Consider the following 22,240-nt stretch of genomic DNA (forward strand, 5'->3'; position numbering starts at 1 on the left):
TTCATATAAGACTTGGAATTCGATATTTTATATTTCATCCCATAGTTATTTAGATTTTTGTGATATTTTTTGATAGTTTTATTTGGCAATGATTCATATGCTTCATACCTCAGCCATGTATCCCTGTGTGACTGCTATGTTTTTTATATCCTCCTAAGCGGGGAATGTGTTATTTTGTAATGAAAAGTTTAAGTTATTTTAAAGTAATTTTAGTTTAAGAAATTTGCTGCCTCCTGGAATCCACAAAGTGAATTCCTTACAGAAGATACCATGGAGTTGCCTGTGGAGACCACACACTGCTCTGGGAAATCCTGAGCAAAGCAGATGTGCTGAATTTAACTTTGAGGGGTTGAATATGTTTTATATGTATTTTGTATATTGTACCAAAGGGGACTTGCCCCCTAATTGGTTTTGTTCTTTTTCTCTTTTATTTCTTTATTGTCCCCAAGTTATAGTATATTCCACTTTTAAAATGTATGCATCTTTAGTTATGTTTAAAATGATCCGTTGGGGAGACTAGTCTCCCAAAGGATCACGGGGAGAAGAGGTGAAGGAGGTGGATATAGGTTTTTAAAAACTGCATTTCCCAGCATGCCCCAGGGTTCCTTCTCACTTACTTCTTGGCATGGGATTGGTCTATATAAGAACCAATCCTGTGCCAGGGTGGGAGCTTTGAATTTGTACTCAGAGTCAGAGCTGCAGAAAAGAGGGAAAAGGGTGAGCAGGCCTTTTTGTCCAGAGCAAAGGGTATTTTTTTTTTAAACCCTTACCTTCCGTCTTGTAGTCAGTACTGTGTATTGGCTCCAAGGCAGAAGAGTGGTAAGGGCTAGGCAATGTAGCTTAAGTGACTTGCCCAGTGTCACACAGCTGAGAAGTGTCTGAGGCCAGATTTGAACCTAGGACCTCCCATCTCTAGGCCTGGCTCTCAATCCACTGAGCTACCCAGCTGCCCCCTGAAGGGTATTTTTCTCTTGACTTTCTCTACTGTGTATAATGTTCCCCTGGTTCTGCTTGGCTTCAAAGAATTTGTGATCTAGTTAGGGAGGCAAAGCTAACACACAAAGCAAAAGAAAAAAGTAATTCATTATTAAATTATGTGGTACCAACTGCAAATGTTTTTTTTTATTTTACTTAGTCAATTTTGAGCATTGTTCCTTGGTTACAAGATTCGTATTCTATCCCTCCCTTCCCTACCCCCACCTTTCCCTTAGCTCAAGCTCAATTCCACTGGGTATTACATGTGTCCTTGATCAGAACCTATTTCCATGTTGTTGATGTTTGCACTAGGATTTAGAGTCTATATCCCCAATCATATTCCCCCTCAACCCATGTAGTCAAGCAACTGTTTTTCTTCAATGTTTCTACTCCCACAATTTTTCCTCCGAGTGTGGATAGTGTTCTTTCTCATAGATCCCTCCAAATTATTCAGGATCAAAGCATTGCAACTAATGGAGAAGTCCATTACATTCGATTATACCACAGTTTGTCAGTCTCTGTGTACAATGTTTTCCTGGTTCTACTCCTTTCACTCTGCATAAATTCCTGGAGGTCATTCCAGTTGACATGGAATTCCTCCAGTATATTATTCCTTTGGGCACAATAGTATTCCATCACCAACATATACCACAATTTGTTCAGCCATTCCCCAATTGAAGGGCTTCCCCTCATTTTCCAATTTTTGGCCACCACAAAGAACGTAGCTATGAATATTCTTGTACATGTATTTTTCCTTATTATCTCTTTGTGGTACAAACCCAGCAGTGCTATGGCTGGGTCAAAGGGCAGACAGTCTTTTAGTACCCTGTGGGCATCAACTGCAAATGTTTAAACAAATTCCAAAGAGTAGGAGAAAAATGAGGACTAGAGTAAGGGAAGGGAGTAGTATCACATGAACAACAATTTCCCCTATATAAGTCAAAATAAACCTTGAAATTATGCCAAAGGCAAAAAAACAATGCATGACAGTAAGCATTCAAAAGCAATAGGCTATTACCAAAAACAGTGAAGAGATGTATGATGAGAAAAAAGAACTTGGGCCTATCATGTAAAATTTTTTTAAAAGAATCTCGCCCCCCCCCCCCAGTAATATTTGCCATTAAAATAAAGTGTTGATATTCCTTTCCACCTTCCCAAGCTGAAGTACTATTCTACTCTAAGAAAGTAATTAAGTATATTTGCAAAGTTGCTTTGGTTCTAAGAATGGCAGGACAGAGCAGTGCACCACAACAAGGAGGAAGCACCTATAACAAAACTTCCCAGATGCTATAAGCTACACAGGATTACCCAATTAGGAGAAATCAGGAGATGGAAAAATGCAGAACCTTCAGCCAGACCTCAATATACGGTGAATGCTACTTTATTAAAATATAACTGATTTTCTTGTGCACATCCCTTAATGTTAGTAAAGAAATGTTCTGTATGTAGAAAGCTGAGATTAATAGGGGCAAATGACATAAGTAAGATAAACAAATTCATTTAGAATTGCTATGTTTCCATTTTTATTGCTTAAGTAATTGTGAATAGATAAAATATTTTATAGTTAGGTGAAAATAAAGACTGTCAGAGCCAAGAAAGAATAGCTAACTAAGAACAAATGCTCAAAAACTGAGAGTATGTTTAAAATACTCTCATTTGCAAGACAGAGTGGGGTGGGACTGGTCCTTTGAAGAAAAGGAAAACTTCGCAGAAACAAAGTACCACAGCCAATGAAGAGCAATTGTTTTGCATTCTATTTGGGACATATTTTGTTTAAGATGTCTGAATCATCCAGGTCTACATGTATGACTTTACTTGGAGAAAAAGAATAGATATGAACACACAGACAACACAGATAAGAATCAACAGCTAATGAAGTCACCAAGAGAAGGTGTAGAGAGTAAAAAGTGGACTCAGGTGAGAGAGCATTGGAGTATACCAACCATTAAGGCAAGTGATTTAGATAATGAACCAATAATTGAGAGTGAGGAAAATCTCAAGGGAGGTGGAAGGTCTGGTTTCAATTATCATCTTTGCCAGATAACTCTGATTTACTTCTCTAGCCTTAATCTCTCTCCCAACCTTTAATTTCACATCTCCAACTGTCTACTTGACCTCAAACTGGATGTCTTATAGATATCTTAAATGCCAAAATGAAGTCATTATCTATCCCCCAAAACCCTCCCCTCTCTTCCTAACACTTCCCTGTTTCTGTGCTGCAGGATATGACCATCCCCATAGTTTCTCAGGTTTGATTTATCGAAGGAAAAGAAGGTCCATGTGGGCCAGATTGGTTGGGTGGTTACAGTCAAGGTTTATTAGCAAAGGGACCTACATAATATAAGAAATACCTTTCTACCTGTTTTCTTTCTACTATCCCTTCCTATAAAATGTTTATACCTACAATAAACAAATTTTTATGTAACAGGCATGAGCCAGAATTCTTTAGGTACTGTTTAGAGAACCCATCTTTGCCAACTGTCAAAACAACAGCTTGTCCACTCAGGACACAGGTATTGGAAATAACTATACCAATACCAATAGTCTATAAGGATCAGTAATTCTTATTACACTATCTCCCATGTTTAGAAAGTTCTTTCTCTTCAACTCTGACTTCTTTCAAATTTCAGCTAAAGTCCCACCTTCTGTGAGAAGCCTTTCCCAGTCTTCCTCAAATTTAGTGCCTTACCTACACAATTAACTCGGCAAATATCTTTTTGTATCTAGTTGTTAACATGTTGTCTCTCCCATTAAATTGTGAATTCCTAGAGAAAAGGGATTGTTTTTTGCCTTCCTGTGAATGCTCATGCTCAGTGCAAGTGCCTGGCTCGTAGTGGCTGACTAATTTCACTCTTCATCAGTTCATAATGGTCTTTCCAGTTTTTCCCCCTGAAATCATACATACTTCTTATGGCACAATAATGTTCTATTATATTCTTGCAGCATAATTTTGATCGTTCTTCCAAAAGGGCACTCCTTAGTTTTGGCTACCACAAAATGAGCTCCTTTTAGTTCCTGTATATATAGATCTAACACACAATTTGATAACTCTCTGGACAAAGTTCTGAACTGCTTTCTAGAATGGCTAGACCAAACCTAGATTCAATCTAGGGGGAAGGAAAGAAGGGAGGGAGACAATGTGGATCATATAACTTCAGAAAACTTATTTGTTAATTTGTAATAACAATCTAGAATGGCTAAACCAATTCACACATCCACTAGCACAGTAGGTCTGACAGTGTACCTATTTTACCACAACTCCTCCAACATTCATTTTACTTTTTTATCATGCAAGGTAGAACCTCAAAGCTGCTTTAATGTATGTTTATCCAATAATTACTGATTTAGAGCATTTTTTCATGACTCTTGAAGTTTTAGCTTTCTTTGTCCTTTGAAAAATGCCATTTTTATGGGGGGCAGCTGGGTGGCTCAGTGGATTGAGAACCAGGCCCAGAGACTGGAGGTCCTGGGTTCAAATCTGACCTCAGACACTTTCCAGCTGTGTGACCTGTACAAGTCACTTAACCCCCACTGTCTAGGCCTTACCACTCTACTGACTTGAAACCAATACTCAGTACTGCTTCTAAGATGGAAGGTAATGGTTTAAAAAAAAAGAAAGAAAAAGAAAAATGCCATTTTATACCCTCTGACCACAACTAGTGAACAATGGCTCTTAGTTTTATAAATTTTAATTCTTTCTATAAGTTGGAAATGAGACCTGTATCAGAGAAACTTGTTTCTTGCTGTTGTTTATAAATAAGACTTCAACATCTAAATACCTGTATCTGTACCTTTTAATCTACCGTTCCTCCATACCTGGAATGGATTACTTCCTCATCTCTGACTTTTGAGAATCCCTAACCTTCCTTCAAAGCTCAGCTCAAATGTCACCTTTACCTAAGTCCTCCACACAGTTGCTGGTTATCTTTTCCCCAATATTTTGCAAATATCTATCTATACATATTTACAGCTAGGTAGTACAACGGATAAGAGTGCCAGGCCTAGAATCAAGAAGATCTTAGTTTAAATCTGGCCTCAGACAGTTACCAGCTATGTGACCCTGGGCATCCTGTTTGTCTCAACCTTCTCATCTGAAAAATGAGCTGGAGAAGGAAATGACAAATAGTTATCTTTGCCAAGAAAACCCCCCAAAAGGACTTATGAAGTTAGATTATGATTGAACAACACCTTTATATATACATAAATTCCATCATTATACTATAAAAGTTTCCTGAGGGCAAGGACTGTCTCATCTCTCTCTTTGTCCAGCACTTAGAACAGCACCTGGCACATAACAGGTATTGCTTACTGATTGATTACAATATTATAGTAGTTCAGTAAGAAATGATAACTTTAAGAAATTGGAGAAATAAGGGAACATTTCTGAGAACTGATACAATAGGAAATAGGTGGAACCCAAAGAACAACATATATACAATGACTGGCAGTAAAAAATGGAACCCACTAAAAGGAAATCAAACTAAATTAACTGAAAAAGCAATACAGTTCAAAATTACAAACCTACCTCATCTCAGTCAAAGCAGAATCAAGGGCCTCCTCAAGCAAAATGTCGTAAAGCTTTTGGATGTCTGACTAATTGCTTTTCATATTTATAGAGTTTAACCAGGAGATGGATATCTCCAGAAATGACTGACATGAAAAATGAAAAGTATCTATTTTATACACACACACAAATTATCAATTGTATACACACTCAAATTATTATTTTTACACACACAAAAAATCATCAAATTTACACACACACACACACAAGCACAATCAGAGATTTATAGTTAACAGGAGTCTCAGATGCCATCTAAGCCAAATCTCTTTTACCAATGAAGAAATCAAAGCACTGAGAAGTGACATGAAGTGCCTAATGGCAATCAGGGCAGTGGCAGAGGCAGAACGTGAACCCAAGTCTCTAGCTACCAGTTCAGTGCCCTTTACCTGGCATTTCCTCATAGCAGGCCATAGGCTTGGTTACAATTTGATCTAATCTGCAATATGCCTGCCCTGAGTGGGGTCCTGCCAAACAGGTGCTTCATTCCAGGTCATGGCTTGATAGACATCATAAAAATATTGTAACTCTAAGAAGAGGGTAGTTTTTTGTTGTTTCCTTAAAGTGACAAATAGAATAAAGTAACATTGTTTCTGTCTTTCAAAAAACTTAAGTGTGGTATTTGGAGTTAACCTCCTGGCTTCCTTAGTAATTTAATTACCCTGCTAGAGTTTCTACATCTAATGTGTCTTATTAGAATACGAACAATGTAGGCAGAGAATGAGAAAAGATTATCTGGGATCTGGAATCCCTACCTTGTATTTAAAATGGGAGTAAGAGGCTTTTATTTTTTTGGCCTAGGATTTACAAAATGAGTCAAGAGTTCTAACCTGAAACCTCTGATTCCCAAATCAATATCATTTCCATTAAACCAAAGGGTCTGCCCAGATGACAGAGATATTACTTAGTGCCCACAATTCCAAGTTTATATATCTCAGATTAGTTTTCAAGAAATTCCATTATGAGGCCATATCTGAAATATTTTCAGTTTTGGAGGTCAAATTTTAGGAAAAAAGTAATAAGGCAGAATAATCCAGGAGGGTCTCAAGACTATATGATTTAAGGATGCGTCAAAGGAACTGGGGATGTTTAGTCTGCAAAAACATGACACTGGGGAGACATGACAGATATATGTTCAAGTTTTAAAGGGTTAAAATAAGGAAGGGGAAATTAGATTTGTTTTGGTTGGTGCTAACGGCCACAAGCAGAGAAGCAGACTTTGGATAAATGTAGGAAAACTTTCCTAAGAATGAGAGCTATCTCAAATAGGCTACCTCAAGAAACAATGGGTTCCCCTTACTGGAGATCTTTAAGCAAATGTGGATGACCACTTGCCAAGTACATTGTTCAGGCATAGATCAGTATAGAAGTCCTCTTAGGATTTCTTCCTGTGATTTTCTTCTGAAATTCTATCTTTCTTCCAGAACTGTATAATAATTTCCCAGTCTACTGATTCAATATTAATTGTGACTACTCAAGACACCTGCCAGTTCAATAATATTTCCGCTTTCACTATCTCCTTGACATTCTATGTTTATTCTTACTCTTTGTGTAGACTCTTCCTTTCATCTGGAATGTGTTCTAGATAACCAAATTCTACCCATATTTCAGGTCCCACTTCTCCAAGCCTTCCCCTGACTATTCCCCCACTCCATACAAAAAAAAATTCCTCTCATACTCCTCTGAATTCCTGAGAAGTTCCATTCCATTTAAATTTTCATTCAAATCATATAGTTCTACATGAACAGAGTCTATTTTCTAATTGTTCTATGTGTTTTCATTTTCTTTTCCCAAATAATTTGTAAGCTCCATCAGGGCAGAAATCATACCTTATTGAGTTGTCTGGTATTCTCTAAATTATTCTCACTCAGAACAAATTTGGATCAATTTGATTGATAAATGTCAACATGAGTGTCAGACACTCTAGCACCAAAGTATAGATTGAGTGGACCAAAAATACTTCAAAGAGCCTGAAAAGTCACCCTGAACGTGACTATAAAACACTGAAATACAAGTAAAAGAAGAAGCTGTCTAAAGAATCACTTTGATGATTAGAGAAGAAAAATACACTCTAGGATGAAGAGATAATAGAGATCTAAATAGAGATTCTAAATGAAACCTAAGTCACTATAGAACAGAAAGGCGAGGGAAGCTGGGTAGTTCAGTGGATTGAGAACCAGGCCCACGATGGGAGGTCCTGGGTTCAAATCTGGCCTCAGATACGTCCTAGCTGAGTAACCCCAAGTAACTTAACCCCCACTGCCTAGTCCTTACTGCTCTTATCCCCTGGAACCAATACCCAGTATTGATTCCAAGTAGGAAGGTAAGGGTTTAAAAGAAAAAAAAAAGAACAGAAAGGCATTTCCATATAAGATAAACTGATGCAATTAGCGTGATACAAGATAAGTTTATTGGGAGAAAGGTATCAAAGCAAAACCACTCTTGACTAGAATTTTCTGAGATAACTTTGTCTATATAATTATATTTTATGACAAGATTATACAGTTATTTTAAAATTAAGTAATCATGGGACTTATAGAAAATAGATGTTTTTGTCATGGACATGGAAATAGTTTAGAAAGAGAAAACAAAAGGTGCAAACAAGCAGATACTGCTTTAAAATAGTAAAGTCTAAATAAAAGGTTTCCTAAGAGATTGATGACAAAGCTAGCTTAAACCATTTGATAAAGGTCATTTTCCAATCTTCAGATAATTAATACTAATCTCTTCCAGATAAGTAAAATGTTCAACCAAGTGAGGCAATGCACAGTCAAAACCTTCAATGTGAGTAGAAAAAAGTGGCTCTTGTGCTTCAATTTCCAAGAGTGAGGTAACAAATGTATAGATAAAAATTAATTCAAACTGAAATCAGAAACAATATCTCAGAACCTATCAGTTACTATCTAATAATTAAACCTTAGTAATTCATTATATCAGATCATATGTGCTATCAAGGGTTAACAATTAAAAAAAGAGGCAATAGCATCTCACAATAATGTTTTAAGATTTACAATACTATTTTGTAAATATCAATCAATAGTGTCGTAGATTGTCAAATATTTTTATCTTCATTTTATGTAGGAGGCAAATAAGATGGAGGAGTTAAATGATTTCTCCATGGTGACACAACTGATAAAGATTACATGATTGTACTTCCATTTTTCAGTCATATCTGACTCTTTATGACTATTTGAGGTTTTCTTAGTAGAGTTACTAGAGTAGTTTGTCATTTCCTTCTCCAACTCATTTTACAGATGAGAGAATAGAGGCTGGCAGAGTTAAATGATTTGCCTAGGGTCACAGAGGTAGCCAGTGTCTGAGGATAGATTTTAATTTAGTTCTTCCTGATTCCAAGCCTAGTATTCTATCCTCTGTACCATCTACTTGGGAATAAACTCTTATCTCTAGATTCCTGAGCTTCATTTGGAAGGGAATAGAAAATAAAACAGAAAATTTTGTATGAAGTTATGGGAAATTTGTATCCAAAATACTTCACCAGATTTTAGTTTTTCCACTTTAACAGAGACATAACAAACCTAAAGATGAAACTAATAATAATACCTTAGCATTAATATATTATTTTAAAGTTTGCAAAGAGTTTTTTTTTTTAAAACCCTTACCTTCCGTCTTGGAGTCAATACTGTGTATTGGCTCCAAGGCAGAAGAGTGGTAAGGGCTAGGCAATGGGGGTCAAGTGACTTGCCCAGGGTCACACAGCTAGGAAGTGGCTGAAGCCAGATTTGAACCTAGGACCTCCCGTCTCTAGGCCTGGTTCTCAATCCACTGAGCTACCCAGCTGCCCCCTGCAAAGAGTTTTTTTTAACCAAAATATTATCTAATCTTATCCTCATAACAACTTTGGAAGGCCAGTGCTATTATTATCTCTATTTTAAAGATGAGGTAACTAAAATAAACAGTAGTTAAATGACTTGCCCTGGGTCACACAGCTAGTGACTGTCTCAGGCTGGATTTGAATTCAGGTCTTCCTGACAACAGGTCCAGTATTCTGTCATTGAGGCAAGGGAGTGATTGATTGGACATATTAGCAATAAAGATTCATCAGTTTGCAAAGGGATCAAATTCTATAAAAATGATAAAGCCTATGGATATATTGAATACAAACTTTTCAAAACTGCAGAATGCCAAAACTTAAGTAAACCTTAAAATTTGAAAGTATAAATGTAAAATACAAAAAAAGTGTCAGAAATATAATCCAAATTATACACATAATATTATGTTGAAATAATATTAAAAAGCAGTATAATGATTGATGGTAAACTCATAGAACTCGTGCTCAGAAATGGTTCAGTCTGAAAACAAGTTGAAGAATAGTTTTTTAAAATTTAGATAGATATATCACAGAAATAATAGTTAAGTAAACTGATGTTTTAGAGATAAAATCCCAATTTTATGAGGCTATCATTATGGGGAATAACTGTGATCTTTAAGCTGTCCTTTGTACCATTGTCAGATATAGATGACTAAACCAGAGCCATCACAGTCTGAATCTGTATGAAAATTTTTATTTTCAGTCACATAACTACAAAAGAGATGTTATTCTTGTGCCTAGATAGAACCCTGCTGTTACACAGAAACAGAAAGGTGAAGATACTATGTACTATAGAATATCTGACATTATAAAATAAGGGAAAAGCTGACACGAATTCATTTAGACCTTAAATTTATGAGAACACCATTAACCAACTAAAACAGTGTTTTTATTGCTTTTTGCTTCTTTTAACCAAGATGTTATTCAGTTCCCTTATCTCTACCCCAGCAAGACTAAAATCACACCAAACTGAATAAGAAATCCAATGAGTAAATATAGTGAATACTTCCACCCCAGAACTACAGGAAAAATCAGCCAGATATCCATGGATAGGAGGAAAGGGGGCTTGCAGCAAAGCCAGAGGCAGTACCACCTCTCCATGCATTCAGAGATGGGACAAAGAATCTGTAGCTCTTTATCCTAAGTTGCCAGGGTTCTGTGTGCAAGGAGGGGAGAATGTCCTAAAGAAAACTCCAGGGGGGGGAAAAATCCACAGTGGAGACCTTGAAAACACAGAAAGGAAATGCCAAGCTAGTATTCAGAGACCAAGATAAACCAGACCCAAGGGCTCAGAGGTACTTATGATTCATAAAGGCCTTGAAGATCTAGTGCTCTGAACCTCAAAGGTGTACCAAGGGCCTATACTCAGGAGGGGGGACTCAGCATTAGAACCTAGGAGACCAAGTGAGGTCAATCATGCCAATATCACGCTACACACTAGGATACTGGGTTTGGTCCTGACTATGGCACAAAGTCCAATATAGTCTGGAGAAAGGAAAAAACACTACAAGATACAGGCCACTATAAAACAGAATTATGATAGATCCAAAGATACTCCAAGATCTAACTAGAAGAGAATAAGATAATTGTAAACAGAGATTCAAATGGAAAAAATGGATTTTCTATGACTACATGAACACCTAGAAAAAGAAAACAAAAGATTTTTTAAAAATAAAAGCTTAGGAAGGAAAAAAGATCATGGAGAAAAATATCCCAAAAGGCAAACATAGGATTACAATCAAGAATAATTTAGCCTGAAAAGCTGAGTCTAATGCTACAGGGGAAAATAATCAACATTTAAAGGGATAAAGAATTTTAAGTAATTTCTAATGAAAAAAACTGGAGCAAATATAAAAACACAAAAATCTGCATCAATTGGAGGAAGCTATATGAAGATAAAAGTCTAATACTCTAATGGGGGATAACACCAAATGTCCTTTTGGAGAACCTTAATGTCTTTAAAAGATACTTGGGAATTATGAAAAACAGAGGACTTGAGGGGTGGATTGGTTCTGTTTTGAGCATTTTTAGTAGAGAAGGAAAAAGGCTGGGTAAGAGGGAAAAAAGGGTATTAGGCATCAGAATTATGTTCTATCTGAACCAGACAAAGGAAAATTGAGCACATATAACCACAATATGGTGTAGAACTAGGTGAAATTCAGTCAAGAAAGAGGAGGGAAAGATGGTTTAAAGACAAGGATAATACCAGAGAGGGAACAGTTGCCAAAAATACCTCCTGATCCTGAAGGGGAGACAAACAAAAGACAAGAAGAAACTGTGAGATGGCCATAAAATGGATGATTGAACAAAATGTGGCATATGGATATACTGAAATAGGATTGCACTCTATGAAATAATGAAAAGAGATGATTTCCAAGAAAATATAGCTTTTTCCTTTGTTTTTAATTGGGTTACAGGAGTTTAAATAAATGGTAATGCAGAAAGAAAAGAAAGAGGGCTATTGAACCAAACTAAGTACACAAAGAGGAGAAATTCATAAGGAAGCATAGTCAAACTGGATAGTTTTGAAAATAACATGCTTGATTTACTATATACTTAAAAAGGCAAAAAATATGGAAAAGAGATTCAAAGATTCATATACACTCTTCTTTTTGCCTCCTAAGATTTGTAAATAGAAATGGTCATTTTTTAGGTATGCAAGTTCCAAATTTTAAAAAATCTCTTAACCAGTTCTTTTCCTCCATTTATATTCATTCATTCAGCTTTATTATTGTTGAATGTTTTAGAATTAAAATGCAAACATTCTTTAAAAAAAGGAAACAAATACAAATATGTGCAGATAAAAATATTTGGAGAAAGATTACTTACATAGAGTTGAACATTCCCATCAGGGCAGTAAAACAAAAGCCAATTGCAAACATTGATTTCATTCGAACCTGCAATAAAAAAGTTAATTTACTGTACCTTGCTGGCAAAAATCAAGAAAAAGTACAAATCAAATGCAGTGAATCCAAATTTCAAATCAACAAAGTTTCAACTGTCCACTAAATAATGAATCTCTTTTATTGTTTAATAGAACATGAATTTCAAGCAAAAGGAGATGAAGAGAGCTGATAAATGTCTTTTGGTAAGTCAATAAGAGTTTCACAAGAGCTCAAACTTCCACTCTTAAAGTCATATTAAAAACCAGGTTAGACAATCAAGCAATACAATAGAACTATTTAATGGCCATTATGTTTATCCTAGAAATAAAATTTAAATAAGCTTCTTAAATAAAGGATAAATGGGGGATGAAATCATTTAACAAAAAGACAACTACAAAAGGCAGTAAGGAATACAGAAACTATAATGTTCTCCAGTACTCATACTGACAGGACATGATGGCCAGAAGGTATGAAATTAAGTCATAATAGTTGAAAGTGCTTTACTATTTGATTATACAAGCGTATGGGAAAAGAGGCAAGAATGTGCAAGGAAGACAATTGATGAAGTGTGAGATAGACTAAAGAGTATTATTTAACTTAATAAAACTAAGTTTTAACTCTAACAAGAGACCTAAAGCATGGGAAATTAACAAGAATGCCTTTGCAAATTGCAACGGCAATATAATCTCATCATAGATAAAAATTCAAATATAAGATGCTGGATGAAAGGCAAAGAAGAGTAGGGATCACAGTGTGGTGTGCAGTCAATAAGTAATAAAACTCTTACCATTGACAGATCCCTATTGTTATTCTTCAGCTTCTCCTCCTGCCTCTCTGCAAAGAATCAAGGCCAGCATTAATACACACAACATATATTAAATGTTATATATTAGGAATGTATAGTAGTAACCAAAAGAAACAAAAAGGCAAACTTTTTTACAATACAAGTGTTTATGCTGACATTATTAATCCCCGTCTTGATACTCTCCCCTCCTAAGCTTCCATTATACTACTCTCTCTAGGTTCTCTTTCTAAAGACAGCTGACCACTTCTCAGGTTTCTTTGCTTGATTTCACCTAGTTGTCATCCACTTATGGCTCTCTCTCTCTTTTCCCTCTAATATTTCACTAAGTGATCTCATCAGCTCCCATAGATTAAATTATCATCTCTAAGTAGACAACTCTCAGATCTACTTATCCAATCATAACCTCTTTGCTGATCTCCAGTATCCCATCTCCACATACCTACTGAGCATCTTAAACTGGATGACCCATTATCACTTTAAATTTAAAACATTCCAAACTGTTTTTAATATCTCTCCCCACAAACCCTCTCCTCTTCTGAACTCTTTCCTGCTACTGTCAACATCCTACTTGGGTTAGTAAGATAATTGTCATCCTTGACTCCTCATTCTCTCATTCATTATATCCAATATGGTGTCAAGGCCTGTTGATTTTTACATTCAAAACAGCTATTAAACATGATCCCCATCTCTGACAAAGGTCTAATTACTCAAATTTATAAAGAGCTAAATCAATTGTACAAAAAATCAAGCCATTCTCCAATTGATAAATGGGCAAGGGACATGAATAGGCAATTTTCAGTTAAAGAAATCAAAAACATTAATAAGAACATGAAAAAGTGTCCTAAATCTCTGATAATCAGAGAGATGCAAATCAAAACAACTCTGAGATATCACCTCACACCTAGCAGATTGGTAAGTAATGAATGCTGGAGGGGATGTGGCAAAGTTGGGACAGTAATGCATTGCTGGTGGAGTTGTGAATGGATCCAACCATTCTGGAAGGCAATTTGGAACTATGCCCAAAGGGCAATAAAAGACTGTCTGCACTTCGATCCAGCCATAGAACTACTGGGTTTGTACCCCAAAGAGATAATAAGGAAAAAGACATGTACAAAAATATTCATAGCTGTGCTCTTTGTGGTAGCAAAAAATTGGAAAATGAGGGGATGCCCTTCAATTGGGGAATAGCCGAACAAATTGTGGTATATGTTGGTGATGGAATACTATTGTGCTCAAAGGAATAATAAAGTGGAGGAATTCCATGGGAACTGGAACAACCTCCAGGAATTGATGCAGCGTGAGAGGAGCAGAACCAGGAAAACATTGTACACAGAGACTGATACACTGTGGTAAAATCGAATGTAATGGACTTCTCCATTAGTGGCAATGCAGTGATCCTGAACAACTTGGAGGAATCTACAAGAAAAACCACTATCCACATTCAGAAGAAAAAACTGTGGGAGCAGAAATACTGAAGAAAAACAACTGCTTGAATACATGGGTCGAGGGGATATGATTGGAGATATAGACTCTAAATCAGCGGTTCTTAACCTCTCAATTTGTAGCAATGAGAATACATAATGCATATCAGGCATTTACATTCCGAATCATAACTGTAGCAAAATTACAGTTTTGAAGTAGCCACCAAAATAATTTTTTGGTTTGGGGTCACTGCAACATGAGGAACTGTATAGCGGGGTCACGGCATTAGAAAGGTTGAGAACCACTGCTCTAAATGAACATCCTAGTGCAAACACCAACAATATGGAAATAGCTTCTGATCAAGGACACAAGTAATACCCAATGAAATTGTATGTTGACTACGGGAAAGGTGGACAGAGGAGAGGGAGGGAAATAATGTAACTATTGTAACCAAGGAATAATGTTCTAAATTGACTAAATTAATTTTAAAAAATAAAAATAAAAAAAATAAACACTCTCTCCTCTTGTAAAAATGGAGATTTTGAACCCTAGACTTCATTTCCCAGAAGTTCTTGGTATTTTCCAGAATTCTCTATAATCTCTCCTGCGTCTCCACATTGGCAAGTTCACAATTGGTATTTAACTGGCAGTAACGCCTCCTGCGCTCTCTTCCTTTACAATGATGTAGCATGTATAGCGGTAAACTAAGTGCAGGGATTTTAAATGGGCTAATCAGCTATGGGCACATGGTTTTTATTTTGTATCTTCTTTATTCCTTTATTTCTAATAATGCTTAATAAACCTCATAAAATATAATATTTTTATTATTAGTTATAATTTAATTTTTATAGTTTTGGCAACCAAAAGTCAGACGAGAACTTCTCAATTTTTTTTTTAAATAGCCTAATTTTTTTTTAAACCACATTTCTCCTGCCAAGGCTTTTCGCCCAGTGCACCCACCCACCCTCGCAAAGCAGCTCCTGATTCAGCTCATTCCTGCTACCTGCTCCTGCCTCTAGCCATCTCTGAACTTTAGATTACTCCACCCTACTTAGTCTAACAAAATCAGGAATGTCTACACCCATACTTAAGGATTAAGTATTTAGGAGGATGGCCTATGATAGACATGTGCTAGCAAATGACAAATCAGAAACAGCTGATAGACCCCCTGGGCTGTCCTAAGTCAAGCTTAAGCTACCATTGATACAGGTGAGATGCAGGAAAGTGATGTAAAAACTGTTTATATATTTTGCATCATTTCCTCTCTCGGGACTCTTTGATGACGGAGTGGTCTGGTGGCAGCTGCCTGAGCATGTCGGCATCTTGGCATGGCAGCTGCTATTGTCCAATTTTAGCAGTGAGTTTTCCTTGATTCCATACTGGAGGAAGCCTAGTAACCTTATTCGGTGAGGCTCTTATCTGAGCTCTCTAAGAGTTAGGTTGATTTTTCTCTTGTTTACCTTCCAAACACTATCCTTTTAGAGAAAGCCTCTAATCTTCAAGGACCTCATTGCTCGCCTGGCACAGGCTGGGCGAGAGAAATCCTATACCTTTTCCTTCTCTCTTCTCCTTGATTTCTTCCCTATATATTGATTAAACCACCATATATTTCCAAACTGACTTGGGTATTTTATATAGGATATCCCCAGGCAACCAAAAATCAAATTTAGATGAGGTCACAACCCTAAATTATCCTTACACATCCACTCCTGACCTTCTTGACCCAGATTGCTCACCCAGCCCCGGCCCCAGTCCCAACTCCAGCCTTAGGTCCGAGCAACTCTACTCCTGATCTCTAGCCTCTGAGCCAGATTGATCATCCAACCCCAGGCCCAGCCGCAGGACCCAGACTGCTGGTAGCTGCCCCTGTGTCTTCGGAATCACAAACCAACTGGTAAAAACTGGGGTGTTCTTTCCTTAGGCAACAATTAGCCTCCAAGTGGCAGGGGACTGGGGGGGGGGAGGGGGGGGGAAGAGGGAAGAGACTTTTCCAAACAGGAAGTTTATTACAAGCATGGCTTATTCTATGAGAGAGCAGTACATTGCCTATTTAAAAGGATGTTTTTTGAGAGCACTGATCCTTTTAATTATCTTACCTGAGATTCAGGGGAGAAATTCATCTCCCTGCAACTCTGCCATTTGGGCCTGCCCAATTTGAGATTCCTAAAACCCATGTTCTCTGCTATGGGAAATCCCACAGTACTGACAAAAGGAATCTCAACGGATAAAAACAAACAAAAAAAGGAACTTTAAAGAGACTGGAGGTTATATTTTTAAGATTTCAGACTCCAATGTTTTATAGAAATCTTTGTATTTTATTGCATTTTGCTGATTGTTTTGTTTAAGATTTAATTTTGTTGGTTTTAAGTTCATATATTAATGTATTCAATACTATTCTGTTACGCTGAATCATTTTAATGTAATGGGTTTTAACTACTGTTATATTCTGTTGCTTTTTCCCTATAATTATACTGAACAAACATTATTGAATAAGCCCATATATAAAAACAGCCTTTTTTCTATTTTGACTTTGTTAATTGTCACATAGAGGATGGATGGACTTCATCAAAACTGGTTAAAATTGTATAACAACCTTTGGAAAATCTAATGAGCTAAATATCTCAAACTGATTTTAAGAGGTCTTTAGACGTGATTTTTAGATGTTTTTTTCAACAACTAATTATTTTGCCTGCCTCTAACAGGAGGTAAGGTTCATTTTAGTAGCTGAAGTCAAATACAATTATAATCCCCACCTCCCACTCCCACATTTATAAAAATGTGAATGGATGGGACATCACAGTCTCATACCAAAGGAGCTGGGAAGTTAATCCCAGGGCATGGTACCCCTGGATGGCTCCAAAAAAGGGAGCATCTCTCATTTATAACTCTTCAGCTCACTTTACTTCTACCAGAACAATCTAGATTTCTTGGTGATGTTCTAGACCCAAATAAGCTTTACTTTGTTTAAAAATTTATTTGCCAAGGTTGAAAGATTTGCTACATCTGTAAAAATTGTGACAAATATCCATAAATTCATAGGGGTTTTTTTTGTCATACAGCAACTTATATGAAATATGATAGTGGGTTTGTTTGTTATTGTAATTAACTGGGCTATTGTGAATTTTGGGGATATTGATACCTTTTGAATGTGCATTACATGCTGTACTACTGTTCTTTGTAAAAAACTGTTACTTTGTGAAATTCATTTGCTTGTACTCACAGTGGATCATGGCCAGGTATTAAGAGGAAATGGATCTCATTTTTGGTGAGAAACTTTTGTATTTTACATTTTCTTAGCTGACACAGTGTGTCAATAATTAAAAGCTATGTCTTTTTTATTTCTTAAACTCTTTTATTATTATATTTTTCTTGCATGTGCAATATACTATTTCAGTTTTTTATTTTTTCTTTTTATATTTGAAGCACATGTCACCAGTATTAAGATTTTAATTTTTTTTATTTTGCAGTAATGTAAGTTTAAAATACGTTTGCTATAATGTCAATGCATACCCAAAAAGCTTTAGACTATAAAAAATGATGCCATTAATTGTTTAAAAAAAATTATGGGACTTTGCTTAATGATTCTGTCTGATTCCAGGACAAGAGAATACAAAAAGTGCCATCCATTGCATAGTGCCAAAGAAGCACAAAGCTAAACTGCATAGTGCCAATTGAGCACAAGGTCAAAGAGACCAATCAATCCTGATGGGGTAATGAAAATTTTGAGCCATGACAAGAGGACTTGAACATATTTGGGGTTCGAGGTTACGGCTGTTTAACAGGTGTTAAAGGCAGGTCTTTCTTGTTCCACATTCTACCAAGTATCTCAAATTTGGCTCTTACCTGGCTCCTAAAAATCTAGTCCCTATTCTGTCTTTCATAGTGTGGCAAACTTTCTGTAGTGCTGGCTACTGACTGGGTAAATGCTTAATTGCTTATATCATTTTAATTGGACCCTGATTCAAGGACCTGTTATAGATTTATTTTTTCATTACTTAGAATTTTTATACATAAGATTTTGATAGTCTATATTTCATCCAGAAATTATCTTTTTTTATTTGGATTTTTTTAATGTTTTTTATTTCTCTTGCCAATTGATTCATATACCTCATAACTCAGCCATGCATCCCTAAGTGATCCCTGTGTTTTTCAATCACCCTCTTCAGGGGGAAATGTATAATTATTATTATTTTAAATTGCAAAGTCTAAATTCCTTTTGAGAGTAATTTTAGGTTAAGAAACATGATACCTCTCTGAATCCAGAAAGTGAACTGTTTGGAGAAGACACTATGAAGATGCCTCCACAGTCCACACAGCGACACCAGAAGATCCAGAGTGAACCTTGGGATGTGCTGATTTGAACTGTGTGGGGTTGGATGCATTTGTTTTGTATGTATACTCTTATGCCAAAAGGGACTGCCCCCAACTGGCTTTTTGTCAATGTGCCTAGCAATTATTGATTTTGTTCTCTTTTCCTCTTATCCTCAAATTATTGTAATTTCATAGCTGGTATGTTTACAAGACCCATCAGAGAAACTAGTACTCCTTCAAACTCCTCTCCTATCCACTGAAAAAGAAATACAAGGCCCATTATACAAAGGAAATCATGCAAAAGCCATTAATCACTATGTAAAGTGTAGAAAATCAGAAGAAAAAAGAGAGAGAGAGAGAGAAATAAACAAAGAAAGAAAAGGAAAGAAACCTCTCAATTTGCATTCAAAGTCCATCGGGTCTTTATTTTAGGCACTTTTGCAAATTTGTCCCTCACTGACAAAATTCTCTCCAATTCATCTGTTTCTAGACCTGACTTCCTTCTAAAAGAAACTTTCCTCAAGCCCACTAAATTCTCAATGTCTTCTCATGACACAATTCTTCCTTGGTTCTCTTCTTACTTATGGGACTGTTCCTTTTTAGTCTCTTCCAGCACCAACCTCTACTGGAAAGGGAAAGAGGGTAACTCTTGGAGTTGCTCAGTCTTTATCTCTTTTTTTGTGTGAACCCCATCAGATCCCATGTGTTAAGTTGTCAGTATCTCCACCTCCTAGCTTCTTTGGATCACTTCCAAGTCCCAGCTAAAACCCCATCTTCTATAAGAAGTCATTCTCAACCCCTCTTAATTCTGGTGCCTTCCCTCTATTGATTATCCCCAATTATCTGGGAAATACAGTGTTTGTACATGGTGGTTCCAATGTGTTTCCCTGTTAGACAACTGAGAACAGGAATTGTCTTCTGCCATTTTTATATCCCCAATGCTTAGATTTGTAGACTGACTGATTTAAGTATGTTTTCTTAAAAGAGAAAAGCCTATGGCTAATCCAAATTAGTTAGAAATATTGTAGTGGGTATTCCTTCCACTGATTCATCTTCTACCCTTTGGACAGTGATCTTTATGAAGTCTTTCTTCATAATATATCTTCATAACATATCTATCTTTATGAGGATATGAATCATATAACCACAAAATTAAAAAAACATCCCTAGTAGCCAAGTCTTTCAGAACTTAGCAAGGCTGGTCACAGAATGATATATTTGATCTATCACTGAATCTATAATTAAAACCTTTCCCCCAATATATATATATATATATATATTGATATATATATTGATATATTGATATTGATATATATATAGTGTAAAAATTAAATTAGTCTCTAATAATAGAATTATATTTTATGAGGTTTGTTAAAGATTATTAGAAATCAAGGATACAAAATAATAAACCACGTGCCTAGGGCGATTAGCCCATTCACAGCTTACTTACTACATCTTGCAATGGCAGTGGAGGTAGAGCCGTGTGTGAGGCAGAGAGCCAGTTAAATACTCCTTGTGATCTAGCCCAGGTGGAGACTCAGGTGAGATTATAGGGAATTCTGGGAAATAACAAGAATTTCTGGGGATTGAAGTCTAGGGTTCAAATCTCCATTTTACAATAGTATGCAGTTTACCATTAAATTACATGGCTTTACACAAAGGATACAAGAGACAAGACAAAAGAGTAGATTTGAAATCAAATTCTGGCAGAGTAGATTTTGAAATTATAAACAAAGCATGAGCTTTCACTTGGACTAGGAGCTTTAAAGTTATCCCTTATTACATACTACCCTTTAAAATATTGATTAAAGGAGGAAAGAGAAGGATACATTTTGAATCTTATAATTTCATAAAATAAGCTAAAAATTATCACATGTAATTGGGAAAATAAAAATCTAAAAATTAAAATAAAAAAACTGATTAGCTTAAAAAACAACCCTTCCCTTCCATCTCTGAATCAATACTCTATATTAGTTCCAAGAACAGTATGGTCAACTTCCGGTCAAGATGGCGGCTTAGAGAAAGCTAAAGTCCAGATCTCCTGAAACCCTTCCTTACCGATCTCAAACCGAATGCTCCTAGGGCACCGAAATTCAAAACGATCAACAACATAGACCCCGGGAGTCCTCCTCCTGGACCTGGACCTGAATCAAAAGGTACCCCCCCCCCACAAAAGCCAGAACCTGAGACCACTCAGACCTAAGGGGTAGGCAGAAGGATGGTCCTAGGACCCATCCCCCTCAACCCAGAGCGCCGAGTCTGAGGCAGCATAGGCAACCTCAGAGCCCCACGGCCTGCTATTCTGAAGGCCGATTCCTGAAAACAACCTGACCCAGTTGAGGGGGCACCCAGACAGCAGGGAAACAGAGAGAGACAGGGGAGCTCTTAACCCCCTGGGAGGAGCTCTCAGAGCTCTGGGAAGCCGTGGCCCCTCCCCCTCAGAGAGCAGGGTCATCTGGAACAACAGCAAACTTCAGGGCTGGCAAAAGGGCCTCGGGAGTCGGCTATTCTGAAGGCCACATCCTGAAAACAACCTGACCCAGTCGAGGGGGCACCCAGACAGCAGGGAAACAGAGAGAGAGGGGGGAGCTTGTAACCCCCTGGCTGGATCCTTCTATTGGAGTCTCCCGAAAAAAGTCCCTGCCTCAAGGCATACTAAATTCAACCCAGGGAAAGCTAATCTCATTAGGAGCCCTCGGAGCTCCAGGAAGCCTCAGCCCCTCCCCCCGCAGAGTGCTGCAGCTGACCGGCTAAGGCACAGGAACAAGGGCCAAGCTAAGCTCAGAACGTGGAAGTAAGGAGAAGCATCAGGAGGGTGCCGAGGAGAGGAGGGCAGTGACAGGGACACACCAGCAATTCCTGGCTCCCCGGGAAGACAGAATAACAACTGCATAGAACAGACAATCTGCCTAGGGCTAAAACCTCTGAAGGCCAGACAGAGATAAGAAAAGCTAATCCTCCCCACTCAGATAGAGATGGCAAACTGCACAGAAGCACAAAAGCCCCAAAATTCCAAAAGAACAGTATGGTAAGGGGTAAGTAACTTGCCCAGAGCCACACAGGTAGGAAGTATCTGAGGCTAGATTGGAACTTGAGTACTCTCAACTGCCAGCCTGATGATTCATTATGCTACCTAACTACCCCCAATTAACCATTCTTTATAGTTGTTTAAACTGCCCTACATCTTAACCTCTAAAAACATATCCCCAATAGACCCATTGAGAGCCACTTGCCAATTTCAGTTTCATCAAGTCCATCTCCAAGATCTCAACTCAAAGCAGGGAGTGACTTGCACTGTTAGCAATAGTCAAGCAAATCCAGCTTCTCTTACCACTAACCAGCCCCACTCCAAGTATCATATTATAGGCAAATCAAAACTACATCATCAGAAAAAGACTCCCACATTAAATATTAGGGACCTTGTTCTAAATAAGACAATCAAAGCAAATTGC

General features: G+C 37.1%; 1 protein-coding gene across 2 annotated transcripts in view; it reads right to left on the reverse strand.

The window, feature by feature from the left end:
- Positions 1 to 22,240, reverse strand: part of TMCO1 (transmembrane and coiled-coil domains 1) — a 55,736-nt gene that overhangs the window by 21,687 nt on the left and 11,809 nt on the right. For both annotated transcript variants that reach the window (XM_001370561.5, XM_056815474.1), the window contains exons 4-5: positions 13,038 to 13,084; positions 12,195 to 12,262 (exon numbers count right to left, since the gene is read on the reverse strand). In XM_001370561.5, coding sequence (XP_001370598.2) covers positions 12,195 to 12,262; positions 13,038 to 13,084 — 115 coding nt within the window. The remainder of the gene's footprint in view (positions 1 to 12,194; positions 12,263 to 13,037; positions 13,085 to 22,240) is intronic.

Source organism: Monodelphis domestica, chromosome 2 (assembly GCF_027887165.1).
Source record: "Monodelphis domestica isolate mMonDom1 chromosome 2, mMonDom1.pri, whole genome shotgun sequence".
NCBI classification, from domain to species: domain Eukaryota; kingdom Metazoa; phylum Chordata; class Mammalia; order Didelphimorphia; family Didelphidae; genus Monodelphis; species Monodelphis domestica.